The sequence below is a fragment of the Bos javanicus genome, chromosome 7, assembly GCF_032452875.1.
Source record: "Bos javanicus breed banteng chromosome 7, ARS-OSU_banteng_1.0, whole genome shotgun sequence".
Taxonomy (NCBI): domain Eukaryota; kingdom Metazoa; phylum Chordata; class Mammalia; order Artiodactyla; family Bovidae; genus Bos; species Bos javanicus.
Genome location: NC_083874.1, coordinates 21,349,542 through 21,377,503, shown reverse-complemented (window position 1 = coordinate 21,377,503; position 27,962 = coordinate 21,349,542). Strand labels below are relative to the sequence as shown.

Sequence of the window (27,962 nt, the reverse complement as noted above, 5' to 3'; positions counted from 1 at the left end):
TTGAAGCAGGGCTTCGGCTCCCCACCAGAGACTGAGGCCAGGTCGCAGGGTAAGAGCACAGAGTCCTAGGCACTAAACCAGGTTACTGACAAGGCCCTGGCATTCGACTTTGCAGAAAAAGAACTCCCACAAAGACACAAAGTAGTGAAACAAGTAAAGTACTTATTAGGAGGAAAACAGAGTACAGCACACACAGGTGGGCTCAGAGAGAGAGTCGCCGAGCTGTGCCCTTGTGGCAGTTTGAATTATTTTTATGGGGCATTTCTTCCAGGTTTTCTTTGGCCAATTATTTTGATTTGCCTGGGTCACAGTCCATATATGGCATATCTCAGGGCCCTCCCATGAGTGTGTACGCATCTCTTAGCCAAGACGGATTTGACCAAAGAGGCCCATGGGTAGCCTGAGCATCACTCCCCTTTTGACCTCCAAGGAGCCTTTCTGCCCATGTGTAGTTTGGGAGCTCTCCTGACTCCGAGAGTAATAAATATGTGGCCTGGGCAGGACCCAGCCTCCTCTTTCAATTGCCCTGCTATTCTCATTGAGGAATTTCCGTCCATAGGAGATGAATGTCCTATCATTCTTCTACGGAAGCGGGGCCCATCTACCTCCTGCCTCAGGGTTGCAGTACTGCCTGCTGCCAACAGCTCTCTTAAGGGTCAGGGCAGCTCCTAAAATAACCACTAAATTAACCCCTTTCAAAATGACATACAGATGACCATTCCTTACTCTAGATATGCTGACCCAGAAACCAAGGCTCATCTTAAATACATTATAAACTTAGGCCAGGTCCAGAAGGCTATATAAGAATATGGCAGAAGAGTAATAAAGCCCTTTTCAGATGACAGTCCCAGTTACCCTGCTGTAAAACCTGGAGATTGGGCACTTTTAAAGACCTGGAAAAATGAGTTCCCAGGTGACCAGCGACTCCCAAAATGGAAGGGTCTTTACCAAGTCCTGCTGAGCACCTCTACGGTAGTCAAACTCCAGGGGGTCACCAACCGGGTTCATCCATCCAGGATCAAACCTGTCTCCACTGATACATTACAGGAACCTCAAGGCCCACATTCCAGCCATCCCTGTGAATCCACCCCGCCCTCCAAGTCTCTACAGGATCCAGAGGACCCCGAAGAGCCTGAAAGTTCCAGGTAGATGAGTGAGCCACTACAAGACTTGAAGCTACTATTCAAAAAGGATAAAAAATACTTCTGAGACCCTAGGCTAAGTGCCCATAGCTACTATCTGACTGACTGACCCTGACTGGTGCTACTATGAAACTACTAACTGCCTTAGCATCTCTACGCCTATTTCCCTTAACCTATAGGACGGACATACAACTCTCTACTTCACATTGCACAAACTCACGCTTCCTCCACTTGGTTGACTGCTGGATTTGTTTACCCCGAGTTAAGTTCATCATGGGCCATGGCAACCTGTCTATCCCATGAGGAATTTTAGCCAAGTTCCTGATGGAAATTGGTTCTACCAGAGACCCAAGGCTTGAAGCAGTAATGTACAGGATTAGAACTGTTCATTTTCCTACTAAAGAAAATTCTAATGCCTCTTCCCTAATCCTCCCCTTAGCAACAGAAGAACATGAAATCAAACTGGGAGGATGAAGAACTGGCATTAAAGCACCCCAGCACTTTATAAAGGATCCTCCTAAGTCAGAATTCCAGCAACCTATTTGTCTCAAATTCTAACTCGCTACCTGAACAAAGGAAGAAGGATCCACCTTACAGGAACAGGTATTGGGATGGACGTGGATGGAACACATTGAGTATATGATTGGAAAACATTTCCATAACAATAGAAATGGATGTTGCTCCGTCGCTAAGTCGTGTCCAACTGCTTGTGACCCCATGGACTGCAGCGTGCCTTGCTTCCCTGTTCTTCATTATCTCCCAGAGTCTGCTTGAACTCATGTCCATTGATTCAGTGATGCCATCCAACCATCTCATTCTCTGTTGCCCCCTTCTCTTGCCCTCAATCTTTCCCAGCTTCAGGGTCTTTTCCAATGAGTTGGCTAGGTCCAGTTAGATGGCTAGGTCTTAAATTCTTAAGCCCATTAGTTAGTCTGCTGAGCCCTGCCAGCAAACATATGCCAAATAGATATGAAACCATGGGCCACTAATTGCCTACACAATAACTCCATGTCCACACAGTGTATGCTAGGAGCCTTGATTACTCCTTTCTCAATCCACTCCTTAAATGAATCCAAGCAATGGGCAAGTTCATTAAACTGTTTACTCAACTAACTCGAGATTTACCTGTTGGTATCCCAGATGGACATGCCTATCTCTTTGGGTACACCTCATTACCATGGTGGGGAGTACACCCCCACCAACATGTTCTTCAAAACTTTTCTCTTACTGCTACAGCTAATTCTCTTACTAGTTTACAGAAGTCTCTAGATTCGCTGGTCAAGGTGGTACCTGACAACTGTCTGGCCCTGGATTATCTGTTGACCGTTTGTGCAGCTGTTGACACTTCTTGTTGTACATACGTTAACACTCCTTCCCAGGTAGAGATTGACATGGAAAAAATTTGACAGCAAGCTACCTGGCTTCAACAGACAATTCACCACCAATCCACCCAATCAATATGGGTGGGGAAATTGAAAATGGTTTCTCTAACTTGTTTTCCTGGATCCCACAAGGTATTAAAAACTTTCTGAGAGGAGGTTTCCATTCTCTTATAACCCTCTCTTTTCTCAGACATCTGCACTAAGACCTTTCAGTCCAAGAATGAGGTCTGGGACCAACAGGTTCAGATCTTCTATTATAGAAATAGAAATAGATACTAAATTTTAAAGCCTGAAAATAACAAAGATATGCTGACCTTGTACAACCAGATTCCCACCTGTGCTTGAGCCTCTGATTATAACAGTCTTTTACTGATCTTAAGCCCTTGCTTCTCTAATCTATTTAGAGGCAGGAAGATGGGCACCAGCCCCTCACTTGGGTACACTGATGTGAGATTCATCCCCCATGGGCCAAAACTCCAAGATGAGAATAGCAGGACAACTGAGAGAGGAGGCTAGGCCCTTCCAAAAACACTTTTCTCACTCGAAGTCAGGAGACCTCCCCAACTACACATCAGCAGAAAGCCTCCTTGGAGGTCAGAAGAGGAGTGATGCTAACTGATGCCAGACTACCCACAGGCCTCTTTGGATAACTGGTGTGTGTGCACAGGTGGGAAGATCCTGAGATATGCCAAATATGGACTCTGAACCAGACAAATCAAAATGATTGGCCAAAGAAAACCTGAAAGAAATGCCCCATAAAAGGAATTCAAACCATCTCTGACAGGGATAGGTCAATTATGCAGGTAGCTGTAGAAGTCCCAGTAGGGGACTGTAGATAGAGGGAAACCTAAGAAACTTTGGGAGACTACTGTAAGTTAATGATCTATTGGAATGTCACTGAATGAAGCAGGCTTGCTTAACTGTAAAGCCTGCTTATAAAAAGTATGAGATATGCCTCAGGCCATTAAGTGAAAGAAAAATGTTACCCTCTCTTTACTGATTCAAATAAACGCTATGAAAATCCTAGTTTGACCTCACAGGGTCAGATACTTTCCTGCCTGATATGAAGGAGAAGCTAGCAATTTAAGCCTCACATCTACTCAAAGAAGACTATCTTTTCCCTTCCCCCACTTTCCTTTGACTATAAAATTTATTCCTGGGTTGGGAAGATTCCCTGGAGGAAAAAAACGCCAACTCATTCCAGTATTCTTTCCTGAAAAATCCCATGAACAGAAGAGCCTGGCAGGCTACAGTCCAAAGGGCTGCACAGAGTTGGACTGGACTGAGCATTAAGCACACACATAAAATTGTAGCTCACTTAATCCTCAGGGCATAGCTCCCTCGCCTGCCCTCTTGCATCTCTTACAAGCATCCTATATTAATAAATCTACTTCTTGCCTATCACTTTGCCTCTAGTTAAATTCTTTATGCACTAAGACACAAAGAACCTGAGCTTTATTAAGTCCAGAAACCAGGTGTGTGATCTTCATTGGAAGATTGTGGGTTGTGGCCAGGTTCGAGTCCCAGTCATGTGGATTCAAGTCCCAAACTGGATTTTGGCTGGGCTAGAGTTCCAGCACATAGGTTCAAGTACCAATCTGAGGTAAATGATTTTACCACAAGGGCAAGACTCAGCGACTCTCTCTTGAGTCCGCCTGTGTGTCTATCTGCACATACTATACTTCTTTTCCTCCTAATAAGTACTTGACTTGTTTCACTACTTTCCATCTCTGTGGGAATTCTTTTTCTGAAAAGCCAAATGGCCAGGGCCTTGTCACTGACCACTGGGTCTAGCGGCTAGGATTTGATGCTTTCACTGCCAAGACTGGACCTCAGTCTGGTGGGAAACCGAAGCTTGGCTCCAAGCTGCTGCAAGCTGATGCCATCTGAGATTATATTTGGTGCCGAAACCTAGGAATTCAGGAAGTCAAGGTAATCTGCAAGCTTCGCCCAGTTTTGGCTTGAGGCAACTAACTTTCACTCTTGCTTTCTTTCTCTCGCTCTCGACTTTGTTTTCTTTTTGAGACCTGCAAGGCATAACCTCTGTCCACTCACAGCATTAATGGCTCCCCCAACACTGGGGGAGGCAGACAGATTCCCCAGCCTGTGCAGATTCAAATGCTGCCCTTTGGAACATGGCACTCCAGTGCTGCCCCACCTGCCTCACCATCCTGCCCCATAGCTCCCGCAGGCTGGGAAAGCTTCCCTTGTCTCACATGGCTAGGTGCTGGCTGCTGTCTCTGACATGCAGGTCCCCACCTTCCCAGCTTCTGAACACCCAGCCACATGCATAGCTGCCATGGTTCCACCCTGCAGGCAGGGTGACCATTTTTAACTGCCACTGTTTGAGGGGACTTTCTGGTCACTCCTGATAGTCTAGAGAGTTTATCCTTTTTTCTCTGGCCTCATCCAACCACTGAAACAGCAAAGAAGAAGCTGTATTCTGCTTCTGAGCTATGGATACTAAATTATATTCCTTTTCTGACTCACATCTTTAATCCCAGAACCCCAAGCCCAAAGTTTGGCCCTCAGCAAAGGTTAAAAAAACAAACAACTGTTCAACATGTAGACAGCTTTTCTATTGCCTCCCACACATGCTGGGATTCTGGTGAACTCTCCTCCTCTCCAGCTCTGCCTCAAACCTCAAGGCTTTAGAGGTGTGCTCTACACCCCTCGAACCTTTTCTTAAAAAAGGACTACCATTTTACTCCAAATGATAGCTAATCTGGATTTGAAGTCTCTATCTATTCTAGAAGGAAGTCTGCCCTTCTCATTAACTCCCCCTATTTGTGTAGCAAAAAATAAACATACCCTAGGAAAAAAACACAAATAATCAAACTTTATAATGTCTAAAACTCATATACACACTTTTCCAAAGAAGATATATGAATGGCCAACAAGTTTAGGAAAAGGTATTCAACAACACTGGTCATCAGGGAAATCAAATCAAAACCACAAATACCTCACACCTATTAGAACAGCATCAAGACAAGAACATTGCCAAGGATGTGGAGAAAAGGGAACCCTCATGCTCTGTTGGTGGGAACGCAAACTGGCAAAGCCATTATGAAAAACAGTTATACAGGTTCCTCAAGAAATTAAAAGATAAGAACTACCACATAATCCAGCAATTTCACTTCTGGGGATGTATCCAAAGGAAACAAAATCATTAACTCAAAAAGATACCTGCCTTCCCATATTCAAAGCAGCATTATTACAACAGCTAAGGCATAGAAACATCCTGTGTTCATCACGGACAAATGACTTTTAAAAGTTGCAGTACATATACAATGGAATATTATTCACCCAAAGAAAGGAAATCCTGCCATGTATGATAACAGAGATAGATGCTGAAGTGAAAACTCAAATGCTATATAATCTCACTATGAATCTAAAAACAAAAAACTCAAAGAAAAAGGGATCAGATTTTTAGTTACCATAGGTGGGGGGAGGAGGGGTGGGGAATTGGATGAAGGGAATCAAAAAGTAAAAACTAGGGACTTCCCTGGTGGTCCAGTGGCTAAGACTCCAAGTTCCCACGCAAGGGGCATGGCTTCTATTCCTGGTCAGGGAACTAGATCCCACATGCCAAAACTAACACCCAGAGAAGCCCAAAGAAAGAAAGAAAGAAAAAAAAAAAATTTTTTTTAAAGGTACAAACTTTCAGCTGTAAATAAGAACTAGGGATATAACATAAAACATGATGACTATAGTTAATACTCTAGTATGGAATATTTGAAAGTTGTTGAGAGTATAAATCCTAAGAGTTCTCATCATGAGGGAAAATATTTTTTCTTTTTTTATATCTATATGAGAGAACTGATGTTAACTAAACTTACTGTAATCATTTCACAATATATTGATATATATAATTTAAATCATTATGTTATACAGTGACATGTCAATTGTATCTCAATAAAACTGGGGGAAAAAAGAAGTATTATAAAAAAAAAAAAAAAAACTTACCCAGAGAAGTTTGACCTTTGTCCTGGCTCTTGGGAGGTGACCTCTAAAACCTTTGAATAAAGAATTTGACAGGTCTTTGTCACCAGTTCCTGGAGGTAGGCTGTAAATCCTTGGGATCTTCCAAGTTACAGGAGTGTCTTTGCTATTTGTGGCAGAACCTGACAGTTCATGCTAATAAGGCCACTCAAGATGGAGACCAGTAACACTATTAAGCTATTGAGTCATCAGCCCATCCTCCAGGGAGGAGGCTGGAGGATGAGGTCAACCAAGTGGCCATGGATTCAATCAGTCACGTCTACTGAATGACACCCCATTAAAGCTGGACACCAAAGCTCTGATTAGCTGCCTTGGTTGGCACGATCTGTGTGGAGTCACACATCAAAGTGCTGGGGAAGCGATGCGTTCTGACTCCAGGGAGAGAACAGAGGAGGCTTCGTGTCTGCAACACTCCTAGACCTCAATCTCCATGTCTCTTCTTTTGGCTGAGTCTGACTGGTATCCTTTTGCTGTAATAAAACCTTACATATAGTGCTTCTCTGATTTCTGTGAGTCATTCTAGCAAATTATGAATCCGAGAGGATAGTGGGGACTCAACTTTGCAGCCAGTTGGACAAAGTGAAGGTGGAATGGGGACCCCTGAATGATCAGCCAGTGATGAAGTGAGGACAGCACTGTGGAGGCGGTGCCCTTAACCTGGAAGCCTGGCCCGACTTCATGCAGTTGCTGTCAGACGTCACTGCGCTGAGCCCGGCAAATTCACTGCACAGTCCCAATGGAAGGATCCTAAATATGGTCCAAGGACCTTCCTGTTACAATTGTCCAGATTCTTTCATGGACTACAAGTCACCACAAATAAAAGCCAAAGTTCAGGAATGACCTTAGCAGTCATCATTTCTGTATAACCTTCCAGAGGAAATCATTGGAGAGGAAGGTGAGAAACCAACAGAAAGGAAGCAGAGAGGAAAGAGAAGGGCTCAGGGAGGAATAACCAGTGGTGTGCTGGGACGCAGGCATCTGAGTCAGTGGTAGGGGTGTGCAGACCCACAGGAATTACAGTGAGGTGCCAGGGCAAGTGGTAGCACCTCGATATCACTCTTTTCCCCTAATTAGCTGAGGCTGTATTTCAAATCCATTTTCAAAGTGATCATTCCTTTTTTAAAAATTATTTATTTTTTTGCCGCACAGTAGACTGAGTGACTTCACTTTCACTTTTCACTTTCATGCATTGGAGAAGGAAATGGCAACTCCAGTGTTCTTGCCTGGAGAATCCTAGGGACAGAGGAGCCTGGTGGGAGGCCGCCTATGGGGTCGCACAGAGTCGGACACGACTGAAATGACTTAGGAGTAGCAGTAGCAGCATGTGGGATCTTAGTTCCCCAATCAGGGATTGAACCCACGTTCTCTGCAGTGGAAGTGCAGAGCCTTAACCACTGGACTGCCAGGAAAGTCCCTCAAAGGAGTCATTCCTGAAACCTCGGGATAGGCATACTTTGCCTAGAGCCTCCTTATTGTTAAAGACCTATGGACCTGACATGGTCCTAATGAAGCTCCACCATGTATTACATGTCCTTGGCCAAAATCCTAAATGTGGAAGAAAGGCATGTTTAAGTCCTACAACAGGAGAGAATCTGTGCCCGTTACTTTCCTTCTACCCAGAGAAAAGAACCACAGATCAGCTTTTCCACAAAAGGAGAGTTTCCCAGATGCCACCCATACTTGGAAGAAGCCAAGGTGAAATACTAATCAAGTCAAACTTTCTTGATATTACTCTATCTTTCCCCAGGAGGGCTGCACTAAAACAAACTCGGACACCTGTGGCCTCTTCCTTCTATGCAAAGTAAAAAGCCAGCAGCAACCCCAAGCTGATAAGATTAATCTAAAGAGAAAATTATGGTGTAATTTCCTATGCTGATACTTTGTAGTTAATTTTAAAAAAAGGTTTCATTTTCCTACTGGTCTGATTTCACAGGAACATTTTACCTGTTTTTGTGAGGCATTTTTTCTCCTGGAAGAGAGGTGCTGATTGGCCCCAAATGACTGACAACCTGGTGTAATGAAAATTTCCAATGTAAACTTATTTTCCCTCAGTTTCAGCAATTTTAAAATCTATATATAGAGATATCTTTATCAGAATTGCATTGTTAGCGTCTCCTGGTAAACTAATTGTCTCACATTGTCAGTGCAAATAGAGATACTATTAATGGGTCTCACCTCCCAGCTGATCCCAGTGCTGGTCTGCTTACTGGTATGTACCAGTCACTTCGTCCATGGACACAAGTGTGATATTACCTTAGCAGAGATCATCAAAACGCTGAACATCCTCACAACGAGAAAGGTGAGTAAGCTATCTGGCACCATCTCTCCAGATGTTCTGGTGATGCTGTGCCTATTTCTTAGACTGTGAAAAGAACACAACAGCTCCTAGAGACTTGGTGGTTGGTGGTAGGATGGTGAGCACTGTGGAGATTTTCCTCCTGGTGTTTTTTGTTTTTTGTTTTTTTTCCCCCTGAGGGACTATAGGAAGTTTTCTTAGTTTGAGAGGGTCAGAGCTGTTCAGCATGGCTTACCCTGTGCAGTTGAAAGTAACTCACTCTCTTGTTCTCTTGTTCCTGCCTGGGCCAAGAATTCATGCATGGAGCTGCCTGTAGCAGACGTCTTTGCTGCCCCAAAGGTAAGAGCCGTCTTGGGTCTACTTTGGCAGATGGGTGACTTGGTGAAGAGAGCCAATCACAAGTGTTTAAACAAATTTAACAGAAAGCAAACAGGCTCAACCTAACTATAATGTATGAAATATTTTCAAAGACTGAGAATTCTGATCTTTATTCTCAAATGCATTTTAGTGTTTCTAGTTTCACTTGACTTAGAAGATATATAGTAGAAAGCTTGGGTTTTATAGTCATAATTTAGACCTCAATCAAGGAAAAGCTCTTTAAGATTTTACCCAACCCAGGTCTAGTACCTGGAATATAGGAGGCACTCAATTAATGCTGCTGAAGGAGAGAATTTTTCTGGCCCATACATTTCTGAAAAACCAAATACTCTCACAAAAACAGATATTGAGATTACAGGTTGAGAGAGCTTTCATTTTGTCTAAGAGACTTCCTATGGCAACAGAAAATGTATCGCCAGAGCCCCTCCTCTTCCGCAGCCTGGTCACCTAACAGCCCACTAGCTCCGGGCATGGCTGTCCGGAGACCCTCAGCTTTCTCTGTCCTGCAAACTCCCCTCTGGCCAGTCCAGAACCATCCTGTCAGACAGGGGCCAACATATCCCTGCCTCCGGCTGCTCCTGCCAGGGCATCTCACCTTTCCTCCTCCTGCGCCTCACCCCCGCCCCCCGATCTTCAGTGGGAGGAGATAGATTTGACAGCTGATAGTGCATTTTCTCTGACAAACACATGACTACAGCCATATCAATAGCTTTCAGCACATCAGTTCCTGTTTTCATGGAAACACACAAGTGAGAATGAAAAACCCAAAGCTTCAATTTACCAGTGGTCTCCTAACCACCTGCTTTCCATGTATACCAGAGGGTAACTTGGCCAGGGCCAGAGCGTAGGCCTGTCCTGCTCGTGAGCAAAACTATTCTTTGGGCCTTTATCCAGACTATCTCATTTTTCATTAAAGATTATTCCAGGAGTCGGAAATATAATAATTATATAATAGCATATAATATAAACATATGTACTGTATAATACATATTGTATAATTTTATCCTTCAGAATCTCATCCTGTATCAGACATCCTGTAACAGCAGGTTGGAAGGATTTCATATATATGTATATATAAAATTTCATATCTAGTGTATAATACTTTATATATTTCATTTATTAATATTTTATGTATATATCTTATATATAATGCTTTATCTATCTTATTTTAATATTTTATATAGAGAGAAATAAAATAGCCAAGAGTCACTGAGTCATGCTCTGGGTTCTCCAGGGGGTGGCTCACTGCTGAGAGGGTGCTATCAAAGCCAAGGGCAAGGCCCAGCAGAAGCACCGTGAGGCTGGAAGGGAGACAGCTGGTGGCTTTAGCCCCAGCTCTGCTATTAACTGTGTGGCCTTTGACAAGCCTCTACACCTCTCTGTGCCTCAGTTTCTACATCTGAAGATATGAAAGCAATTTTGAAAGTTGGTTGGAATCCAACTCTTGAGTTAGTGGAAAATGTTACTATATAACTCTTGATTAAAGGCAAAAACTGGTTGTAGAGAAGCAATCATTCTAAGAGAGAGGGGCCAGGGGTTTGAAATCATCAACTCTCCATGACTGTGAGCCCAGGGCAACCCCACTCTGGGCTGCTCTAGAAGACAGCCAATCCTCTCCCCAGCCAAGGTGCAGGTCAGTTCCCACTACCTTCCTTCACTCTTACCTATCTCATGCCTTCCTGAACTGCTTTCTATTCCTCCTGGATTAACAATCTCGTTTTTCCATTCCCTTTTCCTCAAAGACTCAGCACTGCTTACTTACCTTTCAAGATATTTCAGAACAAAGAAAGGTTGTTATTTTCAAAACCCACAAGGGTGCTATATGGGAGGAAAAGTTACTTTCTTGTGTTCTCAAGAATATCTTTCCAAAATCGAGCATATTAATTTTAGTGCTTTTAGAGATCCAGAGGTCCATTATGCTCAAGTTAGGTGACATCCCGCTCTTGGCAGATGCTGGAACAACGTGCTTATCTAAATGCTGGGTTCCGCAGGCAGTGTTCCCAGTGTCTCTGAAGTAAGGTGAGCGAGGTAGAAAGCAAGCAAGCTGGCAGGTCTAGGAAGGACTTCTTTGGTGGACTATTAGTTGGAGGCATTTTCTACTACCAAAAGGTGCAAAAGTTTATAATTTTTCAGAGAGCTCTATGCCAAACATCAAGTCTTTTTTCAAAAGTGAAAGCAGAGGACTTTTTCCACATATAGCACTGGCTGATTAAATTTGTGCATAAGTGGAGATAATGGATACAATACATATAGGACAGATCTGTCTGTCCCAAAGAGAAGCTAGTCAAGACCCTAGTTAGAACTCTGGCCGAAACCCTGCACAGACATCTCCCAAATGGTGTGCCACCACTGTCACACTCCCAGGAGGGGCAGGCTTCTTTCTGGCAGGAAACCAGGTCTCCCTTTGAGCCTCTTTCCTGAGCAGTTCTGAACTGCAGAGTCCACATGGCTCCTCAAAGTGTGACCCCTGAACTACCAAAGATATACTCAAGGCCGTGAAAGCTGGATACACAGATGAAAAAGCAGGCAGTCCAGAGTGTCATCCTATTGCTACAATCCCAATGGAACTAAAACATTAAGGCCTTTAACTAAAACTGCCTTTAGAATTTCTTCCCTTAAAGGTTTTCCATTTGATTCAAACTCTTTTCTATACTTATCCTAATCATCTTTAGAAATCATTTGAAAGTTCTTTAGAAGATGTTTTCTCAAAACCGAGGCAGTGTAAGTTCTAAGTCCCTAGTCAAAGTAGTCAAAGTTTTAGAAAAGTCTCATTAGATTCTGATGGAAAAATAAGCAAAGGATCTCTTCTCCTTCTGACATTCTTGAACCTCACTGTTCTGTTCCCAACAACACAGGCATCTGCCTCCAACTGCATACACAGCTGGTGTCTGTCTTCTCGGCCTCATCACCTCTGTTCACCCACAACGCTCCACAGAGATATGGTGATTTATGGGAGGTTTCTTGACTCCCAGAGCCCAGAGACACTGGTGCTACTCTTAAACTTTCAATTAGAGTCGGGACCCAGGAGAGTTCACGGCTGTTCATTATATACACGTCCTTCTAAAGGCCCTGACCACGGGCCATCAAGCTCCACAGTGCAAAGAGGAAGCTTTTGTAGTCTGGGATTCTGGTGCCTCGGTCTGGGTCAAGGTTTTCCTGGAAAAACCCTAAAAAAATCAACAGCACTCCTGGAACTCAGCCTGAAAAAATGAGAGATAAATTCCAAGATCTATACAGATGACTTGCTGCTCCTGTACTGCTATAAGTAAAAACAATGCAAAGGTAGGGGATTGATCAGCTGTGGCACAAATATGCCCTACGTTCCTCCACAGCTCTCAATCTCATGTTCTAAAATACTACTGAATGATTTAAGGAATTGCTAGTACTATATGTTAAGCGTAAAGAGGTTAGAAAAGAATATCACTAGTTGGTCCCTACTGAAGAAAAAAAAAGTATTAAAAAGAATCGGGACATATAGTTACCAAAATTGTAATAGTAGTTCTCTCTGGCTGATGGTTAATGAAAAAAAAATCCATTTTTGTTGACTGCATATAACCTTTATAGTAAACAGCCTTGATAATCAGAAAAAATATGGGAGAACCAAAAAAGCTGTTTGGACAGAGCTCCTCATATAAATCCCCTGGAGATCCTGTGAATGCAGATTGATTTAGTGGGTCCAGAGGGAGGCCTGAGATTCTGCATCTCAACAGGTTCCCAGGTGATGTCCTTGCTGCTGCTTCACGAACCTCACTTTGAGTGGCAAGGGATGAGAACAGGTCCTGGCAGAGGCTGAAGACAGGTTTATCTGAGTTGGATTGGGCTCAAGCTTAAGACACACCATCCAGGCTCCATGACTCTGTCCTACAGGAGAATGAGAGGACACACCAGGCCTGACCCGGCCGAGACATATTCCCTCTTCCAGGTTCATAAAAAAAGAAGAACCATGTGGCCAGACCCACATCAGAGCTGCCAGCATTCCAAAGAGGTTCTGACCCTGCACATTCAAGGCCAAAGGCCCCTTAGAGAAACTCCGTCCAAGGCCCAGCACTCTTCTCAGAAGCTGCCCCTCATCTTCCCAGGCCCACCTCCTGGGGCACCTGGCCCTGATCCAGGAACTCACCTCCAGCTGTGTGGGGACGTGTCTGTCTCCTCACACTGCTACCTTTCAGGAGGAGGGCTAAATGGGAGAGTGCTGAGGCTAAAGCAGCACTGTCCAGGCTAAAGGATGGACACTCATTTTCTTAGTAAGCATGTGGGATTTCCAGAGAAACCTAGATTCAAAAACTATAAATTACAGAAGTTAAGAGCAGACTCTGATTATGAGCTCATGTACCTAAGATTCCCTCCACAGAGAGAACAGCTTGCATGGGGTAAAGAAATAGACATGGGCTATAGACAGGTAACCCTGCATTCAAACCCCACTCTCTCATTAACTTAGTTGAGTGACTTGCTTCAGGTACCCTTTCGATAAAACCCTCCAATGGAAAAGACATTGGGAGGTTTTGGTAAAAGCCTACTGCATTTGCAAGTAACTGGGAGAGGCTGTTTACTGTGCAGCCTCCATTCACACGGCAGGAATACCTGAATAGCTGGACCACAGGTGAGCAAACTCACCTTCTCCACTTGTCCCCCTGGAAAGAAGAAATCAAAAGGAAATCTCTCTCTCCAGTGTTCAAAATCGAGCTGGCCAATGGCTATCTGTAGCATTTCTCTTTCTAGAACACAACTGAGAAGGAAACCTTCTGCAGGGTTGGAATTGAGCTTAGGCGTATCTACAGGAGCCACACGTGCTTGAACAAATTCCTGGGCGGACTTGACAGGAATCTCAACAGCTTGGCAAGCAAGGTAAGCTGTGCTATGGCAACAGCCTGCCTTCCAATGGATGGCAGTACTACTTCTTAAAATATTCCTCCTTATGACTAGCAGTACACTTTTAATCAGCTTGTTCATTCATTTGACAAATTCTATTTGTTGAGACTCTGTGCGTGTTGCTTATAGGTACTGTTCTAGGCACTGGGGATACATTTCCTGCTCTCACAGAATGTTGTAATGGGTCAGTGAGAAAAGCAAACAAGCATACAGCATGATGTCTAGTAGTGATAAGTGCTATGAAGAAAAATAAAGGGGTAAAGAGCATAGGGGTCAAGAGGGAGAGGGCTGATATAGTAGCTGGCGACATCATCTAAGCAGCTATTTGAATTAAGCAAGAGAGTTGGCCACATCACTAACTTGGAAGGAACATTCCAGGCAGAGGGAACAGCTGTACAAAGGCCCTAAGGTAGAAATTAACTTCATGTGTTCAAAGATCAACAGGAGGGCCAATGTGGCTGGATCTGAGTAAGTGAGGGGCTTTTAGGAGGAGACCACACAGGGCCTATGGATTCTGCCCCACGCATGGTGGGAAACTCCCACAGGGTTCTGAGCAGGGCAGAGACTACCACCTGATTTATGTGATTTTAAATGATCATTCTGGCTTCTGTGTGGTAAACAGACTGAGTAGGGGTAAGCACAGAAGTAAGATGGCTTGTTGGGAAGCTACCACAGTACTCCAGCTGCAGATGATGGTGGGTGTTGCAGAGTAAGAGTGGCAGACATTGTTGGATTTTGGCTATGATCAAAAATCAAGCCAGAAGGACTTGCTGACAGATCTATGGTGCGGGGTAATGGAAAGAGTAGAAGATGGCCTCCTGGTTCCTAACCTGGGCCCCTTGGTGGATGGTTGGTGCTGTTTACAGATATGGAAGACTAGGGGTGATCAAGGCTAGAGGCTGTGAAGATACTGACAGAACTGTTGAAAAAGTCTGAAGCTTAAGGGAGATGTCAGAACTTATGGTATTAAGTGAAGAGTTCTCAGAAAGATCTTTAAGTCACAGACCTGAATGACACAGAGAAAGGACAAGATCCAAGGACTGAGCCCAGAGGCACTCATATAGGAGTCAGGAAGAGGAGGGACCAGCAAAAGAGACCGAGGAGTAGCCAGTGAAGTAGAAGGAGATCAAAGAGTGTGCGGTATCCCAGAAGGCAAGTGAGGAAACTCTTTTAAGGAGGAGGGAGTGTGTCAAATGTACCGAAAAGTCAAGTAAGATGAACACTAAGAATGGTCATTGAACTCGGCGTGATGGAGGTTACTGATGGTGCTGACACAGATCGAGATGTGGGAATGAAAGTCTGAGGAGAGTGGGTTCCATAGAGACCAGGTGTGGGGAGGAGTGAAAAGAAAGGGGTACTGAGTATGAAAAACTGCTTTAGGGTATTTTTCTATTGGGTTGCAGAGAAACGGAACAATAGCTGAAGGCAGGTATGAAGTGAAGGAAGTTCTTTTAGATGAGGTCTATACGGAGCATGTCAATACACCAGTGGGAATGACCTAGTAAGAGGGGAGAACTGATGATGTAGGAAAAGTGGCAGAGCCAAGAGCGGATGTTACCTAATGCCAAGTAGAGGAACTGGGGACGTTCATCCTCTCTCTGGGCACGCTGCTTTATTTATAAGGTCACAGAACAGGGAGCAGATATTACACTCATTGTCTCTTTTGACCCTCCTAATGATCTTTAGTAGGCACTATTGTTGCCATTTTATACAAGGAGGAAACTGAAACTTTTATAAACTAAGTAGTTTGTCTTAAGCAATGCAATTAATAAATTGGTAGAGCTGAGATTCAAACTGAAGCAGTGGCCAGGTGGTAGGCAGCAGGAATCCTTCCCAACTGAAGTGCGGCCAACCTGTTATGTTGCTGTTTAATGGGCAGGATGCAAATGGACTGAACCTGTCTCTCAGTAGTCCAGGTGGCCACACAAAAGGCCCAAGACGGCAGTGGGCAGGTCTGAGCCTCCACATCCCTGTTATGCCCCTGCGCAGCACCTAGCTGCACCTAGCATCTGTCCAGGGATGGCCACACCCTGAAGGTAGACAGTTACGGATTTACAGTGGCCATTTCTGGAATGTAAGTAGCATGCACGAAAAACAGCTAAACCCTGTTAGCCTAGCAGCAGAGTCAAGCCAGACTGGCAGCCTTGGTTTGATCACCGTTCAAGTGGCAAGTGCAAGCGCAGGCTGACCTGGGTAGACTGGCACAAGCAAGATTCAAATACTTAGCAATGCAAACTAATGAAATATTTTTTCTGTAGACCTGTTCTGTGAATGAAGCCAAGACGAGCACAAGTACGCTGAAAGACCTCTTGGAAAGGCTAAAGACGATTATGAAGGAGAAATACTCCAAGTGTTGAAGCTGAATATTTTAATTTATGAGTTTTTTATAGCCTTATTTTAAACATATTTATATATTTATAACTCATCATAAAATAAAATATATGTAGAGTCTGATGCATTATGTCACTTTAATGGCATAGGCTATATTTCCTTGCCAACTGTTGGGAAAACCAATTTACTGAAGAGACCAAACTTGAGAGGAAAGTAGTGTTTCCTTTAGGAAACACTACTTTCCTCTCAAGTTTTCTCACTGGGGACATAACGCATGGTATGATTAAAGAATACAAGGCCACACAAGATGTAAATGATAATTAAAAGAGCTTGCAGGTTAAGTCCACAAGTCACACTGATTATTGAAAAATTCTGAATTGAAAAGGTGTCAACTGGATGCTTAGAACGTTCTTCTCCTATTGGCACAAGGGTTGTTATATTTAGTCCACGAGCATGGGGGTGGTGGGAATAATTCTAGCACACTACACGGCACTACAGTAAACAAGAGTTAAAGTCCTAATCATGTAAATTCTTTTGATTCTCAAGTCTTAGAACCAACCAATAGACAAAACATGGAAGACTTAATTATGCTTACAGAACAGACTGTAAATGCTATCAAACTGACAACATAAAAATAAGCTGAAAATGATTAAGAGGTAAAGAGCAAAAGAAGAGAAAGAGAGGTGGAGGCACAAATACCCCCCACTCAGGGAGAGGTCAGCAATATTGTCAAAGGTTGATGGAACATGAACAAGTCAAATATTTATTCAAAATTGCAAAAGTAACAGAAGAGGTAAAAATAGCTTACTATAAAAATTGGAAAGGGTAGTATAAATAAGGCAGACTCTCATTTTTCAATGGAGGAACCAACACAAAATATCATGAGTTGATGAACATTATAGGTGGAGAAGGGTATGTGAAGTTTGGTTGCATTACTCTGCTTTTACATGTTTGAAAGTTTTTACAATGAAAAGTCTGTGTGTGGGGGGGACAATAGTGAGTAAATCAAGAAATCCTTGGAATTATAATGGTAACCACCAGAGAAACTAAAAAAAGGTGGGGAAGGTGGATTGTTGAGGATGGGACTTGGAATAAGGAACAGTGAAAGGGCAGGAGATTCTTGGCTTTCTACTTGAAGTCTGTGTGTATGACCATGTGCACAAGTAAGAAAATGCTTTTAAAAGTTTAAAAGTTAGAGGACTTCCCTGGCAGTCCAATGGTTAAGATCCTGCACTGCCAACGCACGGAGTTTGAGTTTGGTCAGGGTACTAAGATCCCACATGCCGTGAGGTGCAGCCAGAAGATTAAAACAAATTAAATAAAAGTTTAAAAGTTAAAGCATTAAAATTAAAAAGACAGTAACAAACATTGGTGCAGATGTGAAAAAACTGAACTACCACACATTGCTGGTATGATCGGAAAATGGTACAGCCATTCTGGAAAACAGTACGGCAATTCTTCAAAAGATTAAACATAGCTACCATATACTCCAGTAATTCTAATCCTAGGCATCTACACCAAGAGAACTGAAAACATGCCCACACAAAAATCTCTACACAAATGTTCACAGCAGCATTATTCATTTATAGCAAAAAAGTAGAAACACCACAACTGTCAATCAACTGATGAATGGATAAACGAAATATGGTATAGCCATACAAATATTACTTGGCAGTAAAAAGAAAAGTATTGGCATATGCTACGATATGGATGAAGCCTGGAAACACTATGCTAATTCAAAGGAGCCAGACACAAATGCCACATATGGTATGATTTCATTTATAAGAAATGCCCAGAAGAGGCAAGTCCACAGAGGCAAAAAGTAAGAATACTGGTTGCTAGAGGCTGAGGGGATGAAGGAAGATGGAATGACTGCTAACAGACACAGGCTTTCTTCTGAGAGTAATGAAAATGCTTTGGTATTAGATAGTCATAATGGCTGTACAACTCTGTGAAACTACTAAAACCCACTAAATGATATACTTAAAAGGATGAATTTTACAGTATGTGACACATCTCAATAAAGTTGCTATTTTAAGCAATTAAAGGGCAAAAACCAAATGTCAAGTCATTGAAATTTGCCTTTAAAGACATGTCTGCAAGAATATGGATCTAGTAACAGTGAATGAGCATTCTCTTTTCATTCTTGCTCACACACATATGACAAAAATTAATACTAGTACTAAAATTATACCAAAACATGTAACATCTTTTTAACCCTTTCAAAATAAGGGAACAAATCAAAAGCTTAAAGTCTCACCCTGACCACAGCCAGTTTCACCCTGCCCACATAAAATACCAGCATGCCAAGGGCAACAAGTAACTAACAGAGTCATGGAGCCTTCTAAGGCCACAATGAAAACTTTTAATTCATTTGCATTCAATGGCTAATGTGAGCTGTAGTCTGCCACAGGATATGACTTGTGGGTTATAGTTTGTGTATGAGGCCAGGATGGTAAAAAGAAAGGCAGTCGGAACAAAGAGTTAGAACAGGCCACGGAAGGGTCGCACGTAGGCTCCAGGCACATCTGTCTGTCATGGATGGAAATATCCAACAGTAAGCGCTGGGGTTTACCAAGGGAGTGAGAGAACGTGAACCGGGGAGGACACACGTAAGAAGGGCAAGCAGAGAAACGTCAGGATTAAGTGAAAGTTGAGATGTAATCGCTTCAGCACGCTCACTTAGGAAACTTAGCTACAGCCCACACCTACTCCATGGGACGTGCGTCTTGTCCACACATGGAATGTGTGACACTGACGGCACAGGCTGATCCTATCTCCGCCTTCTAACTATGAGCACAGTCTCTCTCCAACTGGCATCTGTAGATAGTAAATACTTACTGAATAAGCAAGTCAAAGAAACAGCAGGTTGCTCAATCTATAGCTGAATGATCTTCACTGAAATGCAAGTTAGAAATGCCAGCCACTGATAAAAGTGCACCAAGGGCTCTCGCTAGTCGCCAGTGCCCTGACTTTCTCCCACCCTTCTCGGCAGGTCCTCTTGGTCAGCTTCTTAGGGTGCCCAAATCACCTGAGAATGCAGAATTTCAGGGCAAAGCGCAGGGCACAGTTTTCTCATGGCCTGGCCTCTCAGCATACAAGGTTAGCCCTGCAATTCCTACTACCTTCCATTGAGGGCAAAGCAAGTACTTTGCCTAGTCTCGGAGCTGATTTCCTGGTTCAAGTGATTAGTGCAACTGGAGCTCCATTCCCAGGTGGAGTTTTCAAACCTAGTTAGCTGCCTTTGCCCTTGAACACTCAAGAAATTTTCTCCTCAGCTCTAGTGTTTCTTTTGATCCATCCTTCATGTCAACTTCTTCCTTGTTCAATGTTCAGTCTCTAGGCTGTCTCTTCCTTGCTTGCTTCCTATTAGCCAGCATTAAACCAAACACAAACATGTTCAGATGTTTTAGGTGGTGACTGCATACCTGGGTACCTGTTAGCAACATCAGTAAAGAAAAGTAAAGATACATAGGTTCCCTCAGCCTAGGGGCCGGTCTTGAGGGCAAGACAGCCAGCAAGGAGAGGAGGAGGTTGGTTCCTCTGGCCCATGACTGTCCCAGCCTCCAAGGCACAGGTGAGTACATCATCTGCTCTCCCAGCTCCTCCGAATCTAATCCTTCACAATCTTTTCAGCAGTTGTTTTTCTAAAACACAAATAATGTGAGTCACCCCCTTAAGATCCTTCTGTGGCTTCTCATTGCTTAAAGAAAACTCTTCGACAACTGGATCCTGGCTTGTCTCTTTCCTCTTCAGGATCATCAGTCCCTACCTCTTTTGCCTTACTTCAAGCAGGCCACCAATGCACATGATACTCACATTACTCCTTCTGCCTGGAATGCCTTGCCGCACCCATTCCACTGCTTTAACACCTTGAACAGCACTTCTCCTGGGATGAACCTTTTCTGACTCTCCAGTCAGATAGACATGTGCTAGGCACTGGGTCAGCTGCTAGGGAGGAATGCTGTGCCTGGTAGCTCACCATTCACCCTCCTTCAGTATAGCCCTTGACATGTCATTCTCCACTCATATGGCCATGAGCCATGCATGGGTCCACAGTAAATGCAGAAGACACCTGGTGATTGAGCGGCATAACCCATGATGGAATAGAAATCAAGGTCAACATAATATTTCTGTAACGACTCTAGCAGTTTAGGTTGGGTTAGGCAATATCCTCTTGTTAAGATTGGTATCAACTCTGAGAAATATTTTATTCAGTTGTAAAGTCCCAGTTAAATTCCTTTGTAAAGCTGGAGAAATAAAGTCTTTGATTAAAAACTAAAATTTCCCCAGGCCTCTAAAGAGGGGTGGGGGAGGGGAGCAGGTGTAGAAGAATGTCTGATCTGTCATATTCTTTAGTCAGAGCCATAAACGTGTTTGGGTAAGACAAAGTGATGTTCTGATAACATTGATAAAAGTAACTTTAAGATTGGGTCACAGGAAGCCCAAGATAAATGCAGAGAGGAAACAGGTTCTTTTTGAAGTAGCCTCTTCATAATCATTTTCCCACACATGTGTTCAACTTCCGAAGGAGGACTGAATACTTGATTTGCTTTGCAAATGAAACAGCTTAAGAATGAGACATTCAGATAATCTTATAGCTTGTTTAGAAGGCTCACTTTAAGTTTAGGCTGCAGCTTCAGAACTGTGTTAACAGTTCCTGTAGGCACATGCGAACTGAGGTACCTTAGGCTGGTACTTGGGATTTTTATTTTGCTCTGTTTTTAGTATTTGAATTTAAAACAGACTCTCAAGGGTCTTCATAGGAAGGTGGGATGAACAATGACCTCAGCAGCATCCTGACAACACAAGCAGCAACAGGCTCCCTGAGGGTGTGCCTCAGTGGTGTTGCTCGGTCAAAGTGAGTATCATAGCTCCAGAATTCAACTGGGGAGGAGGGGCAGCGAGTGCGACGGTGCACTACTGATTCTCTTGCTTACACGATGGCAGGCCTCTAATCTTACTTTCATATTCTACACATGTGTAGCAGTTTTACACCAACAAGCAGTTGGGAAGAGCGAGAGAGCAAGATCTAAAATGGCCAGAGGAGTCCCCTTCTCTATACAAAAAGCACATTTTTGTATAGAGAAATCCTTTGAAACTTGCCGACAAATCAAAACTTCGTAATGTCCACTGTGAACTTCTTGTGGCTGCCTAATAATCAATAAGTGTTTGTGAAAAGAATGCATCATTAACAATAATTCAAGCAATATTATGGCTTGAGATATTTTGAGCAAATTAAGTTTTTGAAAGAGATGATGATACTGTCACCACTAAGATATGTCTTTTATCTCTTAGTGAGATACATTTTCCATATAGACTTGTTTCTGTTCTCAAATACCTAATGACAAGGATAATAAAACTTAGATTAAATTTTTTTTGGTGAAAATAAATTTTTATCAATGAGAAGCATTTTTAAAAACATCTCTCCCAGGTTTCTGTATCAGGATGACTTCTGTTTAAAGGCCCACAACATTAAGAGTTTCTGGTACAAAACTACACAGGCTTCTCTTAACCTCATGAAATTGAGATGTCAAGCACAAAGAACCTGCTTATTAATTATTAAGATCAAGGTGGATGCAAACACAAAAACAGTTGAGTAAAGCAGCAGACCACAATTACAGGCATTAGGCTAAAGATTTTTATTTCTTACTTAAGCGTGCTGTATGTATACATACAATATTAATATATACAACTTGAACAAATACAATTTATACATAAAATACAGTGAAAGTGTGGCTTTTGAAATTAATGCAACAAACTCATCATACAATTTGTAATTCTGGCCAGTATACAGTATTGTAGTAATGCTATTGAAGTTACTGATGATTTCAATTAGACTACAGTAGAAGTTCAAAGGCACTAGGAAGATCTATGTTTTAGTCTAGCATTTATATCAAAGAGTAACTAAAAAGGAACACAGATGCATACATTAATAAACTGGGCAGACACTGACGTACTTAAATGTAAACTCTACCCATCCTTTAATTTACAGCCCTGCAGGAAAGGGAGGGACTTTCCTTATGATAACAGTTAAGGGAAAAATGTTATTAAAAGATGAAAAAGAAACACAACAAACTAAAGCTACAATCATAATTTAAAAAAAAATGTTAGTTGAAGTAGCACCACCCTCTCCCCCAAAGTAACCTTAAATTTCGTGCAGCAAAAAAAGGTCCTTTTTTCTCAAAAAATAGATGACACAGCATGTGAAACTGATTCTACTTGTGGGACGAACACATGGAGGTAAACCTCCCACCTTAATTACCCTACACCTCACAAGAATCTAAACAGAAATGGGGAATACTATCATATTTTAATATCTCAGTTATTACTACATATATTTGCAAGGTTTACTAAAGAACATACCACAAACAACATTCTACCAAGGCTCCTCTTAATAAATATTACTTTTTTAAATTAAAGAGAAAAAATCGCCATTCACATTCAATAACCTACTTATATGTGACACTCATTTTAAATGTTTCTTATTTCAAATAATGAGCAAATTTATCTATCTTTTCATGAAACTAACACTGAAGTTACAAATATTTCATTTGTGGACAATGACACAAAGTAAATGTGAAGGAACCACAGGACTGCTATGATTGGAGCTAAGTGAACAGCTTTAACGCTAGGTTCCCATGCTTTCACATGGGGACTCAGGCCTGGCTCCAATATCTAATCTTGATATCAGTTCTAATGTAATGCTAAAGCAGCCTATTTTTAAAATTTATCAATGTTTTGACTTTTTATAGCTTTCTTTTTGTTACTGCAGTGACATGGAAAAGAAAAATATCTAAGATGCTGACTTAAATTTTCCTTAATGTTTTAAAGCTTAATGCAAAAGTTATCCCTTTTCTATTAAATGGATGGTTAAAGGCTAGACCTGTGGACTTTAAAAAAAAAAAAAGACATAGTCATTTTTTTTTCTACTGGTAAAATTAAGATTTCTCTAATTACTAATAGACTTAAATGTGCATCTATAACTCCCAAGATATTCTGGTTACACAAAGCTTTTACAAGACATAAGTTCACCTCAAGTCTTCACAGTATCTAAACAATGCCCCACAAAGTTATAAATGTCTAACTATCTTGCACATCACAAAGAGAATGCTGTTAGTTAAATCCAATTCTTCTTACCTAGAAAAAATTCACCATACATAAGATATTTAGTACATCACCTTTGAAATGTACTTTAAGTTTATGGACACATTTTTACACAATTCACAAGTATGCTACCTTCACTCCCATTCTATACATAGCTTTGTAATTGTAAAACAATATTTAACCAAACTTACTAATTTATGCAGTCTTAAAATGTGTAGCCAATGTATTTCAGGGGTGATTACATAATTTTAAAACTCATAAAAGATAAATATATATATATATATATATAGTGGTTTTAGAGTAGCATAACTTAAAAAAATAAAAATTTTACAAGCAGCCAACAAAAAAACAATAATTCTATCTATGACAACTTTTCTTTTTTACTATAAAATAAAAATAATTTTTATTTTAGAGGTATGGTCTAATTGGAATTGTCAATGGAAGAAATTCAGGCAAGACTATTTTCTTTATAAAATAAGAAGAAAGACAAAACAAAGTGTTTTAAAGGCAAAGAATTAAAAGGTATTTTTCCTGCTTTGGTTGTATTTTCCAGAAAACGGAGATCTTTCTCAACTGGGAGAGACAGAGCAATTGCCATCAAAATTTAGAAGTCAGACACAGGAAAGTATCCCTTAATCAAGCTTCAAAGTGAATTTAAAAAATAATACCTACAGAGGCAAATATTAGTGACCAATATTTAGCTTCTTAATTTTATGTAACTGGGTGACTCCTTTATATTTAGGTACAAATTCAATGTTTCAAGAAACATGAAATCAAACAAAATTTTTGACCTGAAGTTAAAGTGGCAGAAAAGGTCAAGAGAGGTCCAGATGAAACATATTTTCAGCTTTTGTGTCTTAAACATGTATACTTCTAGACTATCAAATCGTAAAAGTGTTCTATAGGTCAATAAGATCACCCATCTCATACACTAAATGCAATGAATGTGAGTATAAAAATTAGAATATATTTTAGAAGGCCAGGTGGGTGTTAGGATTCCATTATTTCTTAGATATGCAGCCCATATATTCATATGTAACAGGAAACCACAGGACAACTAGACCTGCAACTTTCTATGTGCAAAACAGGACTTATTCTTCTTTTTTTTCTATTTTGAATATCTGTCCAGTTATCTAAATAGATAGTAGTTGAGTAAATCACTAGTAGACTTATGTATACATTTAAACTGCAACTCTCTATAGTATGAACTGCTCCTTCAACTTCCCTGCACAGTATAAGTTGAAAAAGTAATTATGACAATTTGAACAATTACCAGTGGTACAATTTTAATGTTATATTAACTTAATATATATGGACTAAAAGATATTAAGCAAATTATTAGTTCCAGTCTTACTCCATGATTTACAAGTTGCATTACAGGAAATTACACAAAAGTCTTCAATGTTTTAATTAAATATTTTATCCAGGCATGAGAATATCACTAATTTTTATTTTGACTTTAAGTCTGTAACGTTTACTGAAGTAAAGAGTCAATTACAGTTTCAGGCTTTGCAGAACGCTTTCTGTTTGGAGAAGAGAAAAAGAAAACATGAATGCTTCCCTAAAAGACAAAAGTACAAACACTTTACATTATGTAATAGATAATATCAAGCAGCCAGAGAATCTAGAAACCAGTCAAGGTTTGACATGCTATGTTAAGAGATCAATTAATGCCTGCCTTTTCAGGCTAGGGCAAGTCACTTAGAGTGAGCCCAAGAGCATGGCACTGCACTCCACCACCCACAGTGATGAGGGAATGAGTGAATGATAAATCAGACTAGACAATGTGGATAGGCCAAGTGGTCTGCATGCCTGCCAGATTTGAACTCCTTGATTATCTTTTCTGGAGTGTGCTAAAGGTTCCAGCTTATTCAGTGAAAATCAGAGCCACAAATCACCTGAAGCAACACCTCATAGATGACTGTGTAGGAACTGATGGAAATGCTCCATTAATGTATCATGTTTATTGCAGTTTTGTTTAGTACACTGAACTGTGTGTTTCTAATGAGGAACATCACATCGAACATTATCAAGTAATGTAACCTAATATCAAAAAACCATTTAATGTGCATATTTGTCTGTATTTATGGCCATGTACTGTTTTCACAATACAGCAGGCTAATTCTGGTACACAGAGGTGCTGGGTTTGGCTCATCTAATGTTCACTCACAGTTTTTTTTTTTAGACTAAAATGAGCATTCTGAAATCTATATCCAAATATCTTATTATTTGCTTGGCTGTTTCAAGTCCACATAGTTTCTTAAAAGTGACTAAAAACAGAGACTTCATATAAATAATTCTTATTTCTGGTTTCTCCTTTGACATAGGAAGATCCAGAAACAATGGGCCCTGTTCCCCCAAATTCACTAGAAACAGGGTAGCAGCTACTCAGACCACACCCTGTTCCATTTTATCCCAGCATACCAATGCCTATTTTTCTCCTACATTGAGGCCAACTGTCTTACCATTTATCATCACACTTGCCTGTTACTTTTTTTTTAATAACTGTAAAGTTAGGAGGAAAACACCTCCATTAAAAGTGAAAAACTTAATGATTAGAGGAATTTGTATTTCTTTGAACCAATTTGCTTCATTTATTAATAATACATGCATAGCTTCCTTTGGCATATGAAAAGCTTTTCATGTCTGACATCTAAATGCTGGAGAACGTAAAAATTTGTATACTTTTAATATGCTGATTTCTCCTTCCAAAATTTATAAAAGTTAGGTTATGCCTATAAGATTATGTAACACAAAAACATTAAAACTTAAGACTTTTGAGTTACATGTAGGGTGAAGGCTATGTACTCAAAGTAGGGAAAAATAAAAGCTTATTATTTCCTATCATTTTACACCCAAAGTCTTACAGTCAGTTTGATTAAGCTCAACAGTATTTGATGTAAGGAAGGGAGAGAATAAACAAGCTCCAGCCCAGCAATTTCATATCCTGGTTTCCCTGGGCTACATTACAATACATTTAAACTACTCAACAGTCAAAACTAGACCACAAAGGAGAGGGAATGGTAGTCAGAGAAGTTTTCTTTAACTGGTAACTGAGGAAATCAAGGTTCCTGAGACAATGTTCATGACAGAAAAATGAATCAGTTGAATACAATACCTTGAGAGTCTAACCAGGCAAATTAATTTGCATCTCACTAGAAAAATTAATACAAAGATCGAGGAATTTGCCTTATTACACATTTGTAAAGAAGAAAGTAAATTAGAAATAAATTCTACTAGTCAGGAGGGCTAAAGAAGTTAGAAGACCTTATTTCTTTAGCCAGGTCTTTATTCACTCAAATCCGAACTACATAAGGACTTGAATTATTTAGTTAAATAGTTATCATGTTAATTGGGCTTCCCTTGTGACTCAGCTGGTAAAGAATCCACCTGCAATGAGGGAGACCTGGGTTCGATCCCTGGGTTGGGAAGATCACCCACTCCAGTACTCTGGCCTGGAGAGTACTATACCCCCTGTACAGTCCATGGGGTAGCAAAGACTTGGACATGACTGAGTGACTTTCACTATCATGTTAATTAAATTTCCCTTCAGTTCAGTTCACTTCAGTTGCTGTTGTGTCTGACTCTTTGCGACACCATGAATTGCAGCACGCCAGGCCTTCCTGTCCATCACCAACTCCCGGAGTTCACTCAGACTCACGTCCATCGAGTCGGTGATGCCATCCAGCTATCTCATCCTCTGTTGTCCCTTTCTCCTCCTGCCCCCAGTCCCTCCCAGCATCAGAGTCTTTTCCAATGAGTCAACTCTTCGCATAAGGTGGCCAAAGTATTGGAGTTTCAGCTTTAGCATCAATGTACCTAATTTGAAAATCTCATTGCCTTGGCTCGTGGAACCCAAAGACAGTTCTTACCTTCTCCCAGTCTTTGGCCTTGCTTTTCCCTTTGAAGTCCGTGGCCTCTCTAATTTCATCAAGGACTGCCGAAGGCTTTCCTCAGTATAGGCGAGATACACATGAGAAAGGTCCACTTCAAAGGGCTATATAAAGGAAAGGAATAAGACATTCTAACACACAGATTTGAGGGAAGATTTAAAATGCTGAATGAACTCCTAGAAAAAAGCCAGAGACAAAACCAAATAAATATCTACAGATATATTTTTCTAATGCCATATATCTCAAATGTATTCACCAATCATTGGTGAAGAAGCCCTGACCCGCTATAAATTCCTCAGTAGTAAATAAAAACTGTTGGTTTTTCCCTAAAGCTGCTGCTTTCTCTTGTTAACCTAAGATTAGGACCAGCTTTGAGAGGGACAGACACATTCTAGTCTCTAAACAAATTCCCAAGACCCAGAGAGGTGGTGAAAGAGTTTCTGAAGAGGACTCCATGCCCCTCTTGTGATACAGAAATGATAAGCTGCCCCCATGACTGCAGGTAAGCAGAACTGCCCTAATAATCACCCGATTCTAGAGCCTCTACTCTCAAAATATAAGC

The 27,962-nt window shown here is 41.3% G+C and overlaps 2 protein-coding genes across 7 annotated transcripts in view; one reads left to right on the top strand and one right to left on the bottom strand.

The window, feature by feature from the left end:
- Window positions 1–6,959: 6,959 nt before the first annotated feature.
- Window positions 6,960–16,503, top strand: IL4 (interleukin 4). Its single transcript, XM_061422838.1, has 3 exons — window positions 6,960–9,161; window positions 13,920–14,045; window positions 16,328–16,503. Exons 1-3 carry the CDS (start codon window positions 9,123–9,125, stop codon window positions 16,424–16,426), a joined length of 264 nt encoding a protein of 87 aa, XP_061278822.1. The 5' UTR covers window positions 6,960–9,122; the 3' UTR covers window positions 16,427–16,503.
- Window positions 16,504–22,027: 5,524 nt separating this feature from the next.
- KIF3A (kinesin family member 3A) overlaps window positions 22,028–27,962 on the bottom strand; it is a 92,647-nt gene continuing 86,712 nt past the window's right edge. For all 6 annotated transcript variants that reach the window (XM_061422821.1, XM_061422824.1, XM_061422826.1 and 3 more), the window contains 2 exons: window positions 27,380–27,504; window positions 22,028–25,030 (listed from right to left, as the gene is read on the bottom strand). In XM_061422821.1, coding sequence (XP_061278805.1) covers window positions 24,982–25,030; window positions 27,380–27,504 — 174 coding nt within the window. In that variant the 3' untranslated portion in view covers window positions 22,028–24,981. The remainder of the gene's footprint in view (window positions 25,031–27,379; window positions 27,505–27,962) is intronic.